Here is a 22,293-nt window from a genome sequence, read left to right as displayed (position 1 = left end):
GAGATAGTCTGCAGTGAAAGTAGCATGAAGTCAGCAGCCTGTATCTCTTTTGTTTGGATAAGTTTCAGACTTCTTGTTCAGCTTAGCAAAAACTGTGATTAACAGAGCTGTGCCGCTGCTCTTTGCTGAATTCATTCCTCTTGCTGTGACCATAAGTGTCATTATCCATATCATATTGATAAACATGAACACTAGCATCACTCATTAAAACAGTGGATGGATGTGGGGATGCATATTCATTGGTAATATGTAATCACAATACTTGAAGGAATTGTAGAAAATAATTTGCGTTTAGCACACCACTGCCAAAAAGGTGAGTTGGGTGTTTTAACAGATGGCTTTCGAGCCTCTTTTTAAAGACCTGCACTGACAAGATCACACAACTTCCTTGGCAGCTTTTCCAATGCATCAGTACCGTTCAAATCAGAAACCTTCTTATCATTTCTAATCTAGGTTTACAGAAGTGTAAGATTATTGCTTCTTGACTCATTGACATTGGTCTCAGAGGACAGGTTATTCCTTTTTTCTTTTTTTGCTCCAAGCATGAGCTTTCTACATGCTTGAAGACTGCTGTTATTTCCCTCTTAGATTTATGTGTAAGCTGTCAGATCACCCAGTGTTTTCCATGCAGCCCTCCCCCCATACCCATGCATGCTCTGAGCTCTCATGCTTGCTGTTTGAGGACCACTGCCAGTTGTGGCTGCGGAACTCCAAGTTTCAATTCTGTTCCATCTTTTAAAAGCTTTCTCTAGAAATTTAAGAAGGTTTCAATAACTAGAGAAAAGGGGGGAAATGAACAGCTGGGATCTGTGCTCCCGGCAGCCGTGGTGTCTAAACCAGGACACGGTTCTGATAGCAGAGGGGCTGCGGTGCTTTCAGGTGACGGCGGTGCGGCCGCCGCGGTGCCGGTGCCGGTGCCGCTCCCGGGGTCCCCCTCGCTAGATGGCACCACCGGACCGATGGATCGGGAGGGAGGGAGCGCTAGGAAGGATGAGCTCCTGCTCCGGGAATTTGCTCTCTGTCTCTCTCTCTCCACTGCCGTGTGGCTGGACGGATGGAAGACAAATGCACACACGTGGAGGCCTTGCTTCCCCCAGCTGTGGCGGCTTCTTAGAGATCAATGAACGCCTTCATACTGCGCGTTTCACTGCGCAGTCTGAATGTACCCTGAGTCCTTGTCATTTCAGCTCTTTGAGTCTTATCCCGATGGCTCTTCTTGGTACGTCTTCCTGTTAATATTTCTTTAACATACAGGAACTGAAAATATTCTTCTGCTGCCAGATCTATGCAGCTCTGTAGGCAAGAACCATGAAAAGCACTTAGTATGTGTGTGATTTGAGAGCTGTATTAACAGGATAGCTAGGGTGAGATCCCAGGCAAAAAGAGTAAGTTTATATACTAGAAATAATGTATTATTTAATTTTATGTATATCAAAATGTGATAGTAAGCATAGCAGCAGGTGGTACATCACCTACAGTAAGAGTCATATTGCTGAACACTACTTGTAAGTTGTAAAAATAATGAGATCACGGAAAGCACATGACTGTTAACTTTGTGTATACACAGGGTAGTCATAAACAGGAAAGGAGAACAGCCTGTCACAAATCTCCCCAGGTCACACTCTTCTGTAATGTCTTATTTTCTGATAGGTTTTTCTGATGCAATTTTAAATGCCTCAATTTTCACAGAGTTCTTCTCCCTACCCCAATGTTATGGTTTTACATGGGAAACCAAGACCACTACCCATTCTTGTGGTACTTGTTGCTTGCAGTTTCCCATTGCCTATCAGATTGTTCTTGTTGTGTGCATGTGGCACCTGCATAGGAATGTTAGTTATGTAGGAAGTAAAATGAGTCTGCTTACAGCTCTTGGTCCATCTGTACCCATTTGTAAAGTCTGCAGTCGTAGGCCCAGAGGTTGGAATTAACACCATTTGTTCTTGTCAGTGCACAGTGTCTTGGGAGACAAAAAAGTATTATTTCTTGTTTTAAGAAAAAAATACTGTTTGTCTTTAATATACATATATATGTATCTCTGTTTGTGTGACAGTATGTACATGTGCAAACATAAGAGGTAGATGATGCTGCTGCTTACAGGAAAAAACATTTCTTAGAACTTCTTTCTTGCTGCAAAAGGTGCCTCAAAGTAGCTGATCCATTCAAAGATTCAAAAAGTGTTGAAACTCTTCTCTCTTCTCTTAGAGCTATTTTAATTTGAGATCTCAGAAGCAGTAATGTCTTCTTGGTGGAGCAGGACAGCTGAGTAGGATTTTTAGTTTATCAGCAGCTGTAGTCTGTGTGTCATTGTAAGATATCTGTCTACTGTATTTTATTTCTTCATTATTCACTGCATTTCCACACCAAGCATAAAAGCACATTTTACACAAGCCAATGGACTGAAGTAATCTTCATCAGATTTATAATTGAATATTTTACTTCCTGCTAAATAAGACTGCAGCAGCATCCTGAACAGATCCCATTTCCCACCCACTTAGCTCCATTCAGTTGAACAAAACAATTTCCTCCTTCCATCCTAAATTGTTTTGCAGTTTTTTTAGGATGTCTTTACCAGGGGATGCATTTTAAAAGTGTGTGAATTGACAAGAGACAGAGTTTAACAGGCATTTATTTAAGTATGCAAAATTTGTTGGGAAAGTAGGTGTTGAGTCCAAATAGTTGTATGTAGAAGAAAAATCTCAAATATACTTCTATGGCAAGTTTGTATGATAAATATGTGTATAAGAATCAGTAACTTTAGCAGTCTAAGTATAGGTGAAGATGGAGATTTCCAGAATTTTTATGGTAATTTCCCATTGATAGGTTGTCTTCCTGTAAACATTAATACTATGGCAATACTTATAGAACAAATGATCCATGTAAATCCTTAACAGGAGGAAAAAGTGTGGGTTGTGTTCCCTTGAGCAATCACTATGCCAACTTTCAGTCTTTTACCTCCAGGCATACATAAGTGTGTTGCATAAATCCTATCAGAAGACATTGGACATTGACAATGGAACAAAGCAGATTTTTCCACCTGCAGATTATTCACTTTACTTTTTCACACAGTGCAGTAGTGAGGATCTGGAGAATCAGACTAATTTAACTTAATGTTTGTCCAGCAAAGGATAGTTACCTCTGCACAAGTATAGTTTTCAGCCCACGAGTTCTGAGAGTGACCTCACAAATTGATTCATTTCATACAGTTTGATAAATCTGGTCTCTTACACTGCAAACTAGCATGGTAATGTAAAGCACAGAAGTGGTTTCTTTTGAGAAATAAATAATTTCCTCTAAAATATAGCAACAGATTCTGTCCTACCTCCAAAGTACATCCTTCCTGCTATGTAGTGCTCTGGGGAAACATTGCTACAAATAAATATAAATATATATTTATATAAATATTAACATAAAACCAGAAGGAAAATAAAGGAAAGAAATAAATACTCTCCAAGACTTGTGTATATAAAACTATAGAAGGTCATTCAAACTCCCTACATCAAGACAACTTCCTTACAAGTGTCACATGTCAGCAGTCACGGTGAAGTCAGGCTGCAGAATTTGCCACATACCTGTGCTTCTCATAACTTCTTTTATTTGTGTTCTTACCCTTTTCTAAAGGAAAGGTTTTGCAAGCTTGGGATGAGATGGGGCAAGGACTGCAGAGTGGGACTAACTGGCTGTGGGAACAGTTAAATCAGCCATTTGGGAACACCAGTAAGAACAGAAAACGTGAAAATAGCATGGATTTCTCTTTCCATGGATTGTCCATGGACCTCAGTAAGAAGTAGGAATAACACTACATGCAAAAGCCATGCCAGCATCTGGCTGGGCATTGCACTCTTAGGAGTTGTGATTGTTCTGCATCCAGGGCACTGCTGATGTGGTGGGAGATGAGGCAGAGATGGCAAACAGGAGGGTGAAGCTTAGGGGCAGATTGAAAGGAGTTCTTCTTGATAGGAAATGGTGGTGGGGTGGGGGGGGGGTTCAGGAAATTGTACTTTTTAAGCTTTTAAAAAGGTTTTGGGGAAAAGTTGTTAAGAAGCTATGTTTTCAAGAAATTATACAGCCCGACCTTGAAGCTGACTTTGGTTAGGGCCAGGCCTTAAAACTTGCACACCTTGAGGTTCTGGGCTGTCCATCAGAGGTCTTTGGTTCTACCCCCTTCTACACAGAGAGAAGAAGGGTATGATGTTCAGCTAAGAAATGTCAGAGCAGTAATAGCCTCTTAATTAGACATTAGGACTTCCCTTTAAATATAGGTAAAGGTTCTGTGCTGTCCTGACAGCCTTTGTCATGGGAACCTGATCTCAGAAAGGAGGGAGAGTGGTGGTTCCTGCCTTACAATTTTAAGCCAGAAGAAACAACATCTGCTCTTAGCTTCCTTAGGAAAATTTCTAGTCAATCAGACCCTTTTTTGTTGGAGACCTATCTTTAGCTACCAAGGCATTTTAAATTTTTCAGTAAATTTCTCAAGGCCACAGGAGTAGAAAATAAGTAGAAGAGGAAATGACCCATGAAATATTTGCAGAGGTGATGTTTTGTGTGTGTTCTGCTAAAATGTTTCCTTGAGTGCATTAAGTGTTTATATAGCACTGCAGCCACTATTAATCCAAGTAGTCATGTTTTTCCTAGCCCACCACGGACCCTTACCTTATGGCCACCCCCTTGAAATTAATCAAAGTGATCACAGAGCTGTCATCACTGAAAAATAGTTTATTATTTTAGAAAATGTGATCTATTTCTGCCTGACCAGAGCTGGATGTTCCTAAAAATATTGAGAATGTTGATGTTACATGGGTGGTAAACATCTTCTTTAACAGATACACAGGCAAAAGAGGCAAATGAAGAACCAGTTGATCCTGTAGTTCAACTGGTAATATGTGATTAGTTCAAAACTAAAGTGCCACATGCAGAGGGCTTACACTGTGATCATAAAAATACCTACTTTTCTGAGAACACAGGAGGAAAAGCTTTTTCATTATTTTGATTGGACATCCTAAAATATGTTGCCTATTTAAAAGTGTGCATTATTAATAGAATGCAACCTATCTTTAGTACTGATTTGGTTTTCATTTCTCCTCATATTTCCTACCTCCTCTCTTCAGGGATTTTTTTTTTCCCTTTTCTATCCCATTCTGTTTCATTTGTATATGCAGGAACAGCTTGAAAGATAGTGGTGTGTAAGCAGCTACTCATATATCTGGCACATCAGCTAATTCTTAGCTACAATAAGCAGAGGTTCATCAGGTTGCAAAGTTCAGCCTCATGACAGGCAGAAACTCACTGAGGTGTTATTCTGAATTTCTGGTCTCCACTGGGCAATTCACCCATGCTCCCCCCCCCCTCCCCCACACATACACCTTTTATCACAAAAATGGTGCTTCACTCTTTTTTTTCAGGTGAGAATGAGAGATTTAGTAACATAATATTAAAATTTCTTTTGTCTCCAAATTTAGTATCCTGTTTTTGTGTCTGTTCCAAATAAATAAAGATATGTAAATGGCTGCTGTTCTTCCTGCCTGAACTGGACCAGGATGTTTGAACCTTTGGCCTTTTAAGAAATGGCAGTTTTTCTAAAGTTTTTCTAAGGAATTTCTCAGTCTTTCTAAAGAATTGAGACAATTGCAGAAAACATAAAAGTTCTAAATATTTGATATCTGTCACTCTTCATTTTTGCCCTTATGACATTTGCCTCTTCCTAACCTCCTATCTTCCAGTACTGTCATCCTTTTATTCTGTTTTTAAAAATTTTAATCTCCTGGGGGAAGGAGAGGATGATTTATCTCTTCCTGCTGCTCCCTGTTCCTGGTATCTGCCTCATCCCAGGCCTCCAGAATGTAACCATATTTTGTCCAGTCATTCCTGCGTTGCCCTTCATTATAATTTCTTATCTTGCTGTATGTAAACATTTCCTTCCCTCTGTCTCTCATTTTGCTTCTGCTGCTCCTACTAAAACCCACACTTCAGCTTAAATGAAAAGCAGTAAAAGACAACTTGCCTGATGTAATTTTAACCATCACCCCCTTTCTCATTTATTTGCTTTCGTTAGATGAAATTTAAGTTCTTTTGCAGAATCTTCCATAATGAAATTTTTTCTCTTGTGTTTCCGTTGAATGTTCACGATAGTTGTAAATTAGACAGGAGAAGAAGACAGTAACAATGGTCTCTCTTCACTCTAAAAACCTGAAGTGCTGTAAGGCTACAGTGGATAGGAATATACAATTAATATAGTTGTCTGTATCATCACTGATTGTAACAATTTTGCAACTCTACTCTGTTAATCAAATAAATAACTGTTACCTGCAAGCCAGCATTAAGACAAAAATTAGGGGAGAACTAGAAGTTCTTTCTCATGGCAGAGCTGCAGAGAATTTGGCTATGGGTATTAATAGCTAAGCTATCATATTGCCTTTGAATTTAAAAGAGAGAAAAGTCACATTTCCAAATACTAGTTTCATTGTACAAGATTGTTAGTTGTTGAAGCCACTAAATACAAGATAAAAATTGGTAGTGTAAAGTTTATTTCTCTTGGCTGAATTCTAGAGATTTTTTTTAGCCTCATACTTCTCTGCTTGGCTAAATTGTATAAATAGCAGATAAAATATTTTTAATTTAAACAAGTAGGTGCCCCTCAGAAGCAGTGACAATACTGAGAAATACACTAGTCCTGTGTTTTAGTTCTGGACTAAAACCTTGCCAGAAAGGTGCCTCTTGAACATTTGCCTACTTTATAATCCAAATACCAGTTAAGAGATGAAAACTGCAGTGTTCTAGCTGTGCAGATTTACTGACATTGAGTTCAAAGGAGTCCAGAACCAGGTGGATGTGAACTGACTGTGCCAGGGAGAAGCAGTGTAATGGGAGCACAAGAAAAATCCAGAATTACTTTTTCCACAAATAAAGATATTATATTAGAACATCAAACTGCATATTTCAATAAAGTAATTTTGTGACTGTAGTGGGGGGGGCTGTTGGCTTAAGGACAGGATTATTATCTGTGCTGGAAGACACAAGTATTGTGCAGCCTCTCTCAGAGTATGGTCTGGGGGTTCTGCATTTCCACCATTTCCAGCTATATAATTCCCATCACACTTGCTATCACAACTCTGTTACACACAGTTAAACTGCGAGTCAAGACAATGTCAGATACATGTCAGATTAAATGTCAGATTAAATCTCAGAATAAAAATGTCAGATAAGACAAGAAAACGTACTCCAACTGGACACAAAAGGAACCTCTGATGATATAGATAGAGGAAATTATATTGCTTTGAAAATGCACCAGGATGTTTGTCCTAGGGTGACATTACTGTGTTTGTATCTCCAATCGTGTGTTCTGTTTATATTTGGTATTATGTTCTGTGCTTTCAGAACTGACTCTGAAAGTGAAGGTGTGTTTTGTCTTCTTATCAGCTGGTTCACCTCCCCCCATGGTCTGCTGTCTAGAAAAGGCTGGTGCTGGCTGGCTTGCTTTTGCTTACTTGCTTTGCCTGCTTCTGCTTTTGCCTTTGCTTCCTAGTTAGTTTAGCTAAGCAGTCCAATTCTTTCCCTGGACTGTTTCTTTTTCTTTCCTTTCCTTTTTCTGAATACCATCCAACCTGCCCCGGACTGGGACCTGGGAAACACTGAGGAGCACCGGGAGCCTGCGCTCTGTGATCTGCAGCAGCCATCCCCAGTGCCCAGAGCAATCCCCAGCGCCCAGACCCGGGCGACCACTCTCAGGAAAGACTTTCTGGATTTGTTCATCTCTTCAGAGTGGTGAAAGAGTTTTGTTGTCATCTGGTGTTGTTTTTTTTTGTTTGTTTGTTTGGGTTTTTTTTTGTGCTGGGGAGTGCTTTGTTTGTTAAATAAGCGGGTTCTTTCCCACTTCTCTCAGAGAAAATTTTTTCCTGAACCAGGTGGGTGTTAAGGGGCCGTGGGGGTTTGTTTTCTGGGGTCTCCTTCCAGAGGGTTTTTCCCAAATTTGCCCTAAACTAGGACAATGTTGATCTGATAAGAAGCTCTGGCAGGACCTTAATATATGGTGGTTCTAGACAATTCATTTTAATTGTTTCTATTTCCATCTTCAGCTTAAAAAGTATATATTTTTTTTTTTCTGAAAGAATACTTGATGGACTGCAAAAGCAATAATTGTTTTTGAAATTGTATTTGGAAGATCATTAGATTATTATGAAGCCCTAGAGAGGCTAGTTGCTAATTTGCTATTCCAGAGATTTGAGATAAACTTCAAGTTGTTTAGTAGCAAGAATGGAAATTGAAAAAATTGCATTTGTTCCATGGTAACATATACATAATACATTCCAAGGTTGTGTATAAAATGCTTAGATATTCCCTTTCCTGGTCCACATCATTGGATTAAGTTCTCTCATAAAGTCATAGGAGTTAAATATGCTAATTGTTATGTTGATTGTCACAGGCTTCTTGTTTTGATTTTTTTTTTATTAAATACTTCTTTTTATTTTGTGTAAGTCTTCACACTGCCAAAGAGCCAGAGCTTACTAATGAATGCTTTGACATGCTTGAAGGTAACTGCAAATAGCAGAGAATTTGAGGAGAAAGTTGGAACAGTTATTTTGTTAATGTTTTGCTTTCACTGATTTATGGGTATGAATTAATATAGGTCAATGTCCATATAGCTGTATGTTAAGTGATATTCATAAAACAGAGAGAAAAAAAGTAGCACTTTTATTTTAGGCAGTGTACAGTTACAGAAAGGTATAAACCATCAGTTAAAGATCTGGCAGTGACTACAAGTCCCCCACTTTGATACACGGAATTTGTGGACCAACAAAAATTCCCTAAAGTTTGCTTATATTTCCATTTATAACAGTATTTTCCAATTTGGATGGCCCATAAGCATTGTCAGGGAGGTTTTACAGGCTAGAGAAATTTCTTATTTCGCCAGAACACTGAGAAGTAATTCGGATTAATTACTTCTTTGTTTTTCTAGAATTGAGCTGTATGACAGTTGCATAATCATTCATTTTTGCTTTCCTCTGTTGTCTCTGATAAAATTATTCCTTTTCTGATTTCTCATTGGTGCTTTGCTTGATAGAGTTTTCTTCTTATTTTTATTGTTTGTTTGCTTTAAAAAAACATAGTGAAACATATGCCATAATGGGAAAGAAAGCTTCATTGGTAGGAAATCATCCAGTTTGATTTTGAAGGCTTGGCATGATACTATTTCTCCATCACATGTTAAAGTTTCCACAATTCTTTCTGCCAGCAAGGTGCTTGTGGCTCTACTATACTCATCAAAATTGGCTCCTGGCCTGGGTTAATGAGCAATGGCTTTTATTTTATTTAGCTTTCAATCAAATCTTGCAAGCTTTGGTGGTTAAACTCATTTACAGGTATGAGTTTGTATGCCACCAAACTGTTTTCACCAGACACAATAGCATGTTAGGAATTAAGTCAAACTCTGCTTTCCTGGGCCATGCTGGCCTAATTATAGTAGAGTATGCTTTAATGAGGATTCTTCTGAGCAGCCTCTGCCTGATATGACAAACAGCCCAGAGGCAAATTTCAGATCCCAGTGTCAAGAACTGATTCATTGCTTGTCTGCAATTAACAGCTGGGCTTCAGGGTCTGTATAGAAAGCTAGAATAAGACTCTCTTTCAGCTGATGTATTGAACCCAGAATTGTTGACCTTTTCCAATGCAGATTTAGATAGAGCAAATATAATAGATTTGTCACATAGAAGATATTGCACAGATTGTGGAGAAATAAGATGGGTTTGATGAAATTTAGTCAAAGGCTTTAAATTGCACATCAAATAATGGTCAGAGACCATTTGGCTGGCATTTGGATGGCATTTCATAAGGACAGAAAAACAAAGACCATTCAAGAGTAAAACAGATCTTTTTGTCTGAGAGTGATAAGAGTGATAGGTCACTGGTTTTATAAATGAACTTTACCATCTTTATTTTAATTGTTTGTACCTGTACGCGTTAATGCTAAGCCTGCTTTGTTCGTGTGTCTCCCTTCCTTCTCATCTAATATTGTGCACTTTCCAAAACACAAAAAGAAAATTTTTCATAGGATAGCATATGAAATATTATTGCTAGTTATAATATGGAGAAAAAAAATGCAAAATCTGCTCCTAGAAACTGTATTGCTCATCCAAAACAATACTTTTGCCTCAGGAAAGAAGGAGGGAACACAACAGGAAACCTTCTTTCACAAATCTGCTTTGTTTAATCAAAAATATCATTGTTCTTGGCTAGCTCTCAAGGCAAATGTCATGGCATCCCATAATGCTGGCCGCAGGAACAGGCTTGTATCCCTGGTAGACACTGTTACACAGCCTGACCTAAATACAGCAAAGAACTGAAGAGTGGCCTGGTTGTGAGCTGGGAGATTTTGTTTGAGAGACTCTTCTCAGATATACCAGTCTACTTTTTTTGGAAGAAATCTGCCAAGTTGTAATACAGAATAATATATTTTTGCCTCCTGTCTATTTCCAGAGATAACAGCCAATTTGAATCTTCTTTTGGAAGACTTTTGTCCTCTGCCATTTGTAGATGTTTGAATATGTAGTGTATGGAACAATGTTTAGCACCCAGCATCTTTCAGTCTTTCTTTAATACTACTGTTTCAAACATGCATGTTCTCTTCCATTAAATAGCTAAAGTTCAAGTGGTTTAAATCTTATTTTTTCAAACTAGAGAACAGCATTACTCACATACCAGAAGGCTAAGTAATGTCTGGGATTTATTAAATCATTCAGCAAAGTTGACCACAGACAGTTGCATATAGAACAAGTGCTGGAAGAGAAATAATCTATGATGATGTTCATTATAATATACTACACACAGACTGAGAGCCAAATAATTGGTATCATTTCTGTCTCTACAATTATTATATTTATTTTTAAACCTTTAACTAGCTTGACAGTTTTGATTATAGAGGGGTTTGAGCACAGAAGAAATATGTACGGAAGTGTTAATTTGACATCTTGGTAAAGCAGCTATGGGCTTTAACAAGGTGAATATTTATTGGTGACTTTAATGAATAGGTAACTTCTACTGCCAAGTTAGTGTTGTTGCACACTTTTAAAAATCTTACATTCCAAGTGTATTTGCAAAATTCTATTGCTGTTTTATTTGGCAAAAAGAACATTATTGAAGCTGAAATTGGAACAGGGCAGTTTTTTGCATCTGTTCCTAGTATTCCAAACACATACAAGTATTTGCCAATTTATCAACCTTTCATAGATAAAGTGCTACTTGAGAAAAATGCAAAAATAATAAAATGAATGTTACTGATCAGTCAATGCTAACATATAGTGTCAGAATAAATGAACAGGTGTTCTTTGGAATTTTAGGTCCTTACTACTTTCTAAACATTTAGTTCATTTTACAATCACAAACTGAGTATCCAAAAATTGAGCAAAGGTAAAAATAAATAATTAATTCCTGCACAAAACTATAATCTGAAATTTCTTTGCTGTTAACTATTATGAGCAAAAGAACATAAAACAAAATAATTATGAAAATTCCACAATAAAAGATAAAAGTCATGCAAACTTATTTCTGCTACACTGAATTCTCTTCGTTTGACTGAGGGTTTTGGTTTCTATTATGTTACAGCCCAGAGAAAATTTTAAACTTTGCTTTGCCTTATTTTAATTGTGTTGCTTGCACATAAAAGGATATTTGTTGTGTGGATTAAGTGGTTTGTGAGCAGGATTGGATAATATAATTGTTTCCATTTTTTTAGAAAACTGTGGGATGTATTTCCCAGAAGTCAAAAATCATCCAGACAAATATTTACAAAGATGTCCCGAGTCTGTAAAAAAGTGGCTGAAACAACTGAAGAATGCTGGGAAGATTCTGCTGTTAATTACAAGTTCTCACAGTGACTACTGCAGGCTTCTGTGTGAACATGTTCTTGGGTAAGTGCAAAGTCCATTTCAAATTATATCTGCCCAACAGCAACCGGAGATAAGCCTGAGTTATTGGGAAGCTAATTTGCGTTTTATGTATGGTGAATTATTTGGTTCCAAGTTTTTTGCTGGGCCCCTCTCTGGTAGGGTGTTACAGGGTACTTGAGACAAAGTAGTCCATCTGTCCATCTGAGTCCATCTAAGCCTGTGAGCTGTATCTGAGCCACAGCACACTTATAACCTTCATCCTTTTGGAGGCATCATGATGGGATTGAAGATGCCAGGGAATTATCTTTCATGTCAATATCCTATACACTGTCTCATTCCTAATTTTATTGTAAACTTTTGCTAGAGTCTCTTATTTAAGTCACTTCCTTTCTTGCTTCTCCAGCAGTGAATCAACTAGTAGTATGCAACTAGCATTTCCTTGCAGTAAATCTACAGGAAAATCTTACCAATACTTTTTCCCATTGGTGGTTTCCAAAGATGGCTGTGCACAAGAAATGTGCTTCATCACAGCAGCAAAGATAAAACAGGCAGTTCATTGCACCTGGCAACTGGTTGAGATTGTTGTTGCTGATCACAACAGCTGTTTTTACCATAACGTTAAGAACATGGCTGGTCAAGTCAAATTCAGTGAAATTCAGCAGAACTATCACTTACCTAGAAAAATTAATTAATCAGTGATGCAAATAGTGAGGTGGGTGACAGAGTGCAGCTGTTAATTTATTACTAATCCAATAAATAAAGTAGTTCAATGTGAGTCTACCTTGGTTATCAGGGTATGCCAGGGAACAGCAGAATGAATACAACACTGTAAGAAAATCACGGGTAAGGTAAAAGACAGAGCTGCCTTCCAAAACCAGTCCTGCCAGTTTCACTTCTCTTTTGTATTCTCTAGGCTAATTGTAAAATGAAGCATCAGCTGTGCCAGTTCTCACTGCTTTGGATGAACATTATACTTGCTTGTTTGAAGGGCAAATCTATCTCCTGGAAAAAATATCTTTATGAGCAAGATGCCTGTGAATTAACTCTTTTGTGTAAATCTGTCTAGTTATTTCCTAAATGAAAATTTGGTATAAAAGTAAATTCTTGACCACATACAATGATTTTGGCTTTCTGTTCATTGGTGAATAGTGTTCAGCTGTTTAAGGTAACTGTAGAAATACTGCTGGAAGACAGTAAGCAAGAAATCAGAAACAATCAGTTGCCTTTCAGAACACCAAAAGAGACATCCTGCTAGAATGATACTGCATCACTCTCTCTTTCCGCAAAAGTGTAGGATGTTCTACAGTATTTATTACAATCATATTTTCCAGCGATTTGTGCAGTGTGGCTTCCTAGTAGCTTTTGGAGAATTGAGTACTCCACTGTCCATTAGACTTTAGTGAAGTGGGGTTATTATCCTGAAAATCTGAACTTTTTATTGGTTTTGTTTGTTCTGTGCCTCTCATATCATACAAAAAGACTACATATCTGTGCTGTTTTTTGCTGTACTAGAATATAGTTTAGGTTCACACCTATTATCTCTGCCTTTAACTTTATTTGACCAGGCTAACTGGTTCTTATTCTTGACATCAACACTTACGAATTACACCTACATAGTCCTTTATTATTTTCTGTTCCTATTCCTTTCAGTTAATCAATATGATAATGAGAAGCCCAAAATTGTATAGTATCAAATAAAAAAAAACCATAATTATAAATATGAAAAACAGAGATGCATGTAAAATTTTAACTTCTTACTCCTAATATTTTTACCATGTAACTGTTTACTTTTTTGCACTTTATTAAAGAAGCTCCTTTTTTGGCAAAGAAATTATTGTCTTCATAAAACCTGTGCTGGGAAATTCATGCTTAAGTGTATAATTTACCATTTCATGAGCAAAATATCCCAGTTGTGCTCATCTGAGAAAAATTGTCCTTTAACTAGAACACATTTTGGTAGGAAGAGGAAGTATGAGAAAAAACTTCATTTTGTTATAAAATGAGACCTATTTCCCAGCCAGAGTACAGACATACTGCTGGGATCAGTATATAAGGCATGTAAATCTTAAAAAGTAAGTGCCAGTTCATTCACACAGCAGCTTCATGGTGTTACTTTTCAGTCTTACCTACCATGAGGATGCTGCACAGTTAACTGAAGGTTTAAGTGTTGGCAGGAGCACACCTAAAGATGAGTCAATCATCACATAGTCACTGAAGTCAAGTGTATTTCACTTTTTCAGGAATGCTAGCTACCTAAAAGTGAGGAACTTCTTGAAGCTGGTCATTTTGTTTCCATCTGTGGTTAGTGGAGAGAAACCACTGGGCATTATCCTTGGCAATTCATTCTGCATTGTAGAATTATGTCTGAAATAAGTGGGATGAATTACCTTTCAAGAATGTGGGTGTTTCTCCAAGGGCTCTGTCTGTGGTGTCAACTGCTATCTGAATTTAGAGTGCAATTTTTAGGATGTAAAAGTTATGATAGGTGTGTGAGATACATCCTGCCCATTGTGCTGGCTACTTACTGTAACCACAGGCCACTCTACCAATCACAGGCAGCAAGCGAAACAGATTTGCTTTATATATAGTGTTAAATAATAAAGTAACACAAATTCTCTCATAAAAACAGTAGCTTAGTACATGAGATTAAATATATTGTTTCAAAAAAGGCCACAGATAAAACATCTCCTCACACACAGCAGTTTTTCAACAGAGCAATAAAAAGTTACCAATTCTTCTGAAAAGTCAGTTTTGTTCAATTTTTTTTATACAAAGCACTCACTTTTCCCACAAATCAGAGAATCACAGAGTTGTTTAGGTTGGAAAAGACCTTTAAAATCATTGAGTCCAAGCATTAACCAAGCACCTCTGTGTTCCCCACTAAGCCATATCACCAAGTGCTACTCCATTCATTATTTGAATGCTTCCAGGGATGGTGACTCCACCACTACCCTAGGCAGACTGTTTCAATGCCTGACCACCCCTTCTGAGAAGAAATATTTCATAATATCAAATCTAAACCTGCTCTGGTGCAACTTGAGGCCATTTCCTCTCATCCTCTCACTTGTTAATTGTTATTTGTTGTGCTCCGGAAATGCTTCCCTTGTTTTGCAAATTCAAGCTTAATTTACCTGTGGATGGATTATTTTCATCAGATGCTAATTTGAAAAGTTTATCTCTGTTGATACTTTTCACCTGAAATAAGGACACCCCCCCCACACACACCCCCGCTTGCAGGGCATCTGGAATCTTCCACATGGAAGCAAATTTTAAAAACACATAATTGTAATATTTGATACTGCTTCTTTTAAAAAGGCAAAGGTTTACATATGGTCACAAGTGGAGAAAAATTAGACAAAACTAAAGTTTCATTAGAGAAAGGAAATTTAAATGACTTTTATTTCAAGGCTAGAATGTAATTTGGAGTACAACCCAAAACCTGTCTCTCACAGGGAGAGCATTCCGTTTTTGATATCTCAGTCCCATGGAAGATCATTAATTATTTGAAAGTGATATAGTTAACTGGTTTACTTCCAGCAAACATCCTCTACTGCTGATAACATTTCAGTGCCTGCGTCCATCCTGGACTTGCCATCTGTGTTCTTTGTTCCATGCAAGAGTATCTGTCATTTTTTGGATGTTGCAGGCAATGAAGTCACTTAAGCAATGAAATATTTCTAATAAAATAAAGTACATCATAGATGAGGAATGTTTTCTTATATATCATGCTGACACATTCAAACCCATTTAAACTGATGGGATTTCCACAGTTCAGAAAGCAGTCTGTATATATGGGCCCAATGATGTTCAAAAAATCTGAATTTAGTTGTGGGATACAGCTGGCAGATGAAGACTTGAAGCTGGTCGCTGTTTATTTGTAGTCACATGTTCTCCCTGGAACCAGCAGGACGAGAGCAGTGAGAGCAGCCAGCAGAGTCTGAAGAGGGAGTTCACCTATCAAAATGATGCTTCAGTTTTGGAATGTGTGAAATTACAGTCTAGTTTTTCTTGGATGTAAATTAGATCTCTGTCAGGGGCATCTTAGGGCTGTGCATACCTTCAGTATGGATACAAACAATATGAACACCTGTGTTTAAGTGTCTTCAGTTACTTCTTACCCCCTACTTCAGATATTCTTCTTTGAAAAGAAAATCCCTCATTTAAACTTTCTGTCCATGTCTGTGGACAGAAAGTTGTAAATGTTGTGCATATGTTGCCATCTCAAACTGAAAAAAATGACATCTGTTACATGTTCTCCTGAGTTCAAGGAACATCTTTTTACAAATAATGAGTGTTCCCAAAGACCACTCACTGTGAGTTTGACTCTCTTTTGACAACCTCAGGAAAATAAGAATAATAGTGACATTGAACAAGCATTGAAAAAAAAAGTGACAGAAGCAAGTGCCTTAAAGAAATACTCTGATATTTTCTTAAGTCTTACAGAGTATTTCATGACATCTAAAGTAATTTTTTTAGTTTATTTAATCACATTTACTTTACTTCCTAGGAATGATTTCGAAGAGTATTTTGACATTTTGATCACAAATGCTTTGAAACCTGGTTTCTTCTCCCATACACCAAACCAAAGACCTTTCCGAACTCTTGGTAAGTTGCAGCTGTAAATCCCTTCTCATCTGTTTACCATTCTGGAAAAAAAAAGTTAAGGTAACTGAACATTAGCAGTGGGGTGGGAAGTGGATTAAAATTCTGTTAAGATGGAGGAGTTGAAGACAGAAGGCAGAGCTGTGATAGTAAGTAAAATTACATTGGGGCTCAGATATTTCATTATTAACAAAAAAGAATCTTTATTGTGCTCACAGGTTTCTGCACAGGAAACAAAATTTAGTTCTGGGAAAAAACAAAGCAGAAATGTTTAAATAATTTAAAGGAAATTAGGAGATCTGTACAAATAAAATTGTAAAGCTGAAGGAAGGAATTTATGATGGAAATCTGACAGCATTAAGTGTGTTTATTTTGGCTAAATAATGACAGAGCAGGTGAAAAGGAAATGCCCCTGTAGTCACTTAATTTAATTAAAACAATCTGAAACACTTGGCAATGTTATCCATTAGGTAATTAAGGTTATAACACAGGAGGTTTATAAGAGCACTGTTCATACAAATAACAATGTAACATTGCTGAAGACTGTTAATTTTTCCATATTTTGGTAAATACCTTTATGGTTAAGTTACCTGAAAATTATAGCCAAAATAATTGAAGTCAGCATACACTGAGCCATAGTTCATCATTTTATGACAAGAAAGTCACCAAAAAAAAATTTTGCTTGTGGAACTTCTACTGTAAAACTGAAACAAGCAACAAAAATACATATTGAAACTATATTTTAATGTTTCACATATTTATATAGGAAAATAAGAAATATCTTAGGTGTGATTTTTAATGGATTAGTTCAAATAGTTGCCAAGTTGACAATTTGAGAAAAAAGTAATCTCAGAAGGGAAATTTAAACTATTTGTATGAAAGGAGAGAGGGGAGTAAAATCGTAAAGGGTGAAAAAGGCTTAGTCCTGCAACCATTAGATTTAGTTTTATATAAGGCAAATTGAAAATAAAATGTAATTCACTTTGGATTTTTTTAAACAATCTGATTAGCCTGACTTCCTGAGGAAATCCTGCTGTGTCCCTCTGTCAGTAATCCAGCCAGCAGCTTTTGGACCTGTTGGACAGTTTCAGTAAATTTAATAGACAGCCAAGAAGCTCCAGGATACTTTGATGAGGTGGGGTTTTTTGTGCAAAAAATGGGCAGAATAGAGGGAGAAGACCAAATTACTGTCTCCACTGATAATATGTAGCATTGGCATAATCACCACATTGAATTGTAAGGACCAATTTTCATGAAGATGTTTCTTTCTCTGCTTTCAAACAGGAACAGCGTTACCTGGAGTCCTCTTACTGACTTAGTGGTTTTCATTCAGTTTACATCTTGGCAATGCAAAGGGGCTCAAATGTCAGTCAATCACTCATTATGTTAATACATTATTAATCCAAAGTAAAATGTAGTTTCTGGTCTGGACACTTCACTATCTAAATAGATAAGGGACTAAATGTAACTAAAGCAATTATCAGATAAATAATTTGTTGGAACTACTAACCTTGAAGTGTTATTTTTTTTTCTTAATGTGTTTGTATTCAAATGACAGTAACTGGTTTCTTCTGAAAGACCAACCACAACATTCAAAGCAAAGATTTATACACAGAGGACAAGATTTTAGACACATGTTTAAAAGTACCACAGAGCTTGTTTAAGATAAGTACATGAAGTTTAAACCATAAAAGTAGGAGCATATATATGAGAAAATTTACAAAATAATAATACATTTCTATAATGTTTATTTTGCTGCCTTACCTCTGTGTTCCTCAGAGCAGCTGAAACAGTATATGGTGAAGCTTCTAACACATTGATGGGAAACAGTTTTCCAGTTTTCATAATTTTTTAAAGCTTTCTTTCATATCAGAACCACTGAAAATTCAAAATTTCGGTTTCTAGTTTCTTTCTTCCTGCTGGCTCTACAGGCTTCAGGCAGAAGAGTTTGGCCACTGTGCTGCAGATCAGGGAGAAAAAATTTTCATATTTTTCCTTGAAAAATTAAAAATCTATAAGTGGACATCATAGTAAATATTTTTTTTAAGAGCAGAGACTAAACTTTTGCCAAGGTAATTTAGGGGAAAAAAAAACTTGTTCTAGGAAGAAATGTGTTAAAAACATGAACTGAAGTAACTGCTTATCATTGTTACCCATTTCTTCAGGTCTGAGTCTCAGCCATGTTCTTCCAGCAATTAGGTCTGAGCTGCAATAAATTCCTAGTAATACCATATTTTATAGTGCTATAAATGGACTTAAGGATAAGGCAGAATATATGGAATGTGTTCCTAATTTCAAATATCCCAAGTGTTGCATTGTGTACTGGACCTAAATGTTATTTATCTATAACTGGACTTCTGCTTCAGATTTACTGAAGGAAAGGTTTTGAAGTTTACCAAAGAGAAGAATAAATAATTTTCAGTGAATAAGTTCAAAAGGCAATTGTGTTCAGTAGGCATTTGAAAGAGAAAAAGAAACAGGACAAGATGACAAAGGAGGCATTGTCTGGAAATGTGATATTGGGTAACAGCTCTGAAAAAGTGGGTTTTTTTCAGTAGACAAGTAATTTTAGAGCTGATCCATTTAGAAACCATGAAAAATTATTTTAATTGATCAGTTAAAGTTTCATCATTATTTCATTTTCATTTCAAGATATGCCCCATTTAAAGCAACTAAAACACTGAAAGCCTAAAAGATTTGTGTGACTAGGGCACTGAAAAGCACAATAATTATTTATTTAATTCTGTATCATTTTCTTTCAAAGTATGACTCTGTTAAATGAAAGAACAGTTTATATGTATCTTTACAGATTTTAGACAGCTACACTTATTTCGATCTGGCAAAATGGTTTTTGTCATTAGGGGTAACATATGTAGCAAAGGATATACTTTGTAAAAACAGTGCTGTACGTAAAAATACCCCCAGGCTTTGCTACCACAACATGAATGCTCCATAACTTACTTGTTATTCACGAGGTTGTATGTTCTTTTACATAGGGAAATTCATCTCATGGTTCTTGAAAGTACTAATAATATCTTGATCTGCAAGACCTAAGGATCAGGTTGAAAATGTTTATGTAAATCCTTTGTTGACAAGGCAGGATTTTCTTTGCTTTCAACAGCTACATCCAGCTTAAAATAATTTCTCATTCCATGAAGGGCTTGAAGGAATATAAATAGAAAAGACAGTTGTGAATTATATGATAATCTGCAGTACATGAAGATGCCTGTAACATTTGACAGCAGAGCTTTCCCTTTATCACATCACTTTTTAATGCATATCAAATTCCTAGCCTGACTGCCAGTCCTGATCATTGCCAGATACATCTTTTGCAATCCAAAATTATAATTTAAATGCTAAAGATAACCCTTAATTCCCTGGAAGCCTTCTCTAAGTCTGTATTCACAGGGAAGTCTGCTTGGTCTTAAAGAAGGCTTATATATCTTTTATTTTCAGCTCAAGCACAGCTGGCTTTTCTGATCTCATTTGTTTTTTGTTTGTTTTGTTGGTTTTTTTTCCCATAAATTTGAAATGTATTGCTGACTGTTCAGTGTCTGAATTTAAAACACACACTTAAAAAATTATGTATAGCCTCATGTGTATATATCTGTAGAGGCTGAAAACAATCCTATGGATGGAGTGCCAGTGAATGCCACATTTCAAAGCCTGTTTTCAGTTACACTTCCAGGCTCTCTTCCTTCATCCTGAACTTGAATTTCTGCCCATCTTAAGGTGCCTCTGCTGCAGAATGTAGCCTCCCATTTAAGAAACTTTAAGTCTTCTAATTTTTTATGATTTTCTGGTAACTCCTACTTTAACAGTTCTGTGCAGAAGCTTTTTCCCTCCTTCATTCATTCTTCTCCACTCTTCTAAAAATAGGATAAAACTCTATAAGCTGAAAGGACCAATTAGAAAAGAAAATAAGGAAACAGGATAAAAACCACCATACCTCTGGGCTGAAGACCACCTTTGTTTATTGGGGACTACAAGACTTCAGAAGGTGGTGATCCCACGTCTGCTACTTGAGTTTCCTTTTTCCATCCTTTGTGAGCAACTGGGTTTGACTACACCAGAGATGGGCTAGGGGATCCAGCTGGTGGGAAGTGGGGGCATGGGAGGAAGGAGGTGGAGTAAGAGCAGAGCAGTACATAGAAGCATAGAGAGCAAAGGGATTTCATACCGATGGGGTTTTCTGAATTTCGTGTCTTTGCTTTTTGACTTCTACTGTTGCCTCAAGGAGGACTTTTGCAATAAAGCTAGTGTGTCAAACATAGCTTAAAATGATGTACCTGTGTACTGGGCTGACTGGGGCTCTCAGCTGGCCCTCCAGCCACAGCAGGGGATGCAGCACTGTCCTCCCACAGGACTCAGAGCTCAGGAAGCCTTTTGCAGGGAAGCCCACAAAGAGCCTGATCTCACATCTCTCAGGAGGCACAAGCAGAATAACAACAAAGCATAAAGAATAAGCACCAGCAAAGTGCACCTGTGTAATCTTTTCCTCCCATGGTTCAGGGTGTTCCTTTATGTAATGCAGCTGTGCTTGTTGCCATTCTTCTGGAGATGGTGCCTCTTCATATCAGTCTGTGTAGATATGTTCTGTAACAGGAGGCCACATAATAATGCATTTTTGCTGGGAGCGTGTTCCAGAATGCTATGTAAAGGCTGCACTGGCTGCACATTATTTGAGAGCTATCAAGTCTATAACCATTTCCCATATCTCTTCTACAAGATGCCTTTATATTGTTATAACATCCCACAGTGCTATATGGCCCTTAAAATCCCTTTTTAACGGAAATGCTATTTAACAATTCTTTAAAGTGTATTGGCACTGTTTTTCATGTGCTTTCCAGCTATTTAGGAAAGAAAAAGGATTATAACTAACAAGTAATGGTATTTTGTACTCTAGTTTTCAAAATTTGATCTTTTTATACCTCACAGGATCATGACATTAAAAGTCTCTTCCTGCTCTAATATCAGAAATATGTTCTGTAATAAGCTGGCAGTAGGAAGTCCATGGTTGAAAGGGAATAAAACATCTTATTCTATACCCAAGCCAGCACTGAAAAATAATTCCCTACTCTAATCTCAGCCAGGCATTTTCAGTTTATCCATGATTTCTGAGAAAAAGGAGTTTCTTTTTAAGCAATTGGTTAGTATAGATGATTATATAGACAGATCTTCATATTCAGTGATAGAACCTGACTGGTTTTAGCTTTATAATGAGAAACCAAAAGGATTATGGAAGTACCTTAAGATGCTTCCTTCAGGTGACACCGTCTTTGGCAACATGATTAGTGTCTGACTCCACTTTCTGAAAAGCAGGCTAGGGCAGGCCCATAGGGCTGTCAGTGACAGACACATACAAAGAAATTCCATCTAATATACTAGGGTTTGTTTTCATACAGATAATCATAATCCACTGGAGAAGCTCAGAGGTTGTTTCAAAAAATCCACAATGTCAGGCTTCTTGGATGACTGTTTCACCTTCTATCCTTTGTTTAAATGATCTTAGTCTAAAACTATCCACTTTGTGTACTGCCTTTGCAAAGATATCAGCCACTCCACAGATTTTTTTTTCTGACAGTGTAAACAGCTGTCTCAGAGACTTCTGGTTTCCTGATTATAATATCAGGAATGTATTTATGTCCTGTAGACAAACATTTAAAAAATCAACAGATGTTACCATGTAATCAAAGGGATTTACCAATTAATCTTTTTAGGGTTTGCTAGATAATACCTGTGTGTAGCTTGATATCAATACTTGGGGAATCATATGAGAACAGAGGTGATCATTTCCTATCATGTCCTCAGTGTT

At 37.1% G+C, this 22,293-nt stretch overlaps 1 protein-coding gene and 1 long non-coding RNA gene across 2 annotated transcripts in view; one reads left to right on the top strand and one right to left on the bottom strand.

The window, feature by feature from the left end:
• Positions 1-22,293, top strand: part of NT5DC1 (5'-nucleotidase domain containing 1) — a 127,801-nt gene that overhangs the window by 71,363 nt on the left and 34,145 nt on the right. The window contains exons 7-8 of the mRNA XM_021555531.2: positions 11,723-11,897; positions 16,384-16,481. Of these exons, the coding sequence (XP_021411206.2) occupies positions 11,723-11,897; positions 16,384-16,481 (273 nt within the window). The remainder of the gene's footprint in view (positions 1-11,722; positions 11,898-16,383; positions 16,482-22,293) is intronic.
• Positions 17,990-20,517, bottom strand: LOC110484675 (uncharacterized). The gene is made up of 3 exons (XR_002467793.3): positions 20,428-20,517; positions 19,440-19,638; positions 17,990-18,438 (listed from the first exon to the last, which is right to left on the bottom strand). It is a non-coding gene; the product is annotated as an uncharacterized LOC110484675 (long non-coding RNA).

Source organism: Lonchura striata, chromosome 3 (genome assembly GCF_046129695.1).
Source record: "Lonchura striata isolate bLonStr1 chromosome 3, bLonStr1.mat, whole genome shotgun sequence".
Taxonomy (NCBI): Eukaryota; Metazoa; Chordata; class Aves; order Passeriformes; family Estrildidae; genus Lonchura; species Lonchura striata.
Note: the sequence above shows the minus strand (reverse complement) of the source record. Positions and strands in the feature narration are given on the sequence as shown.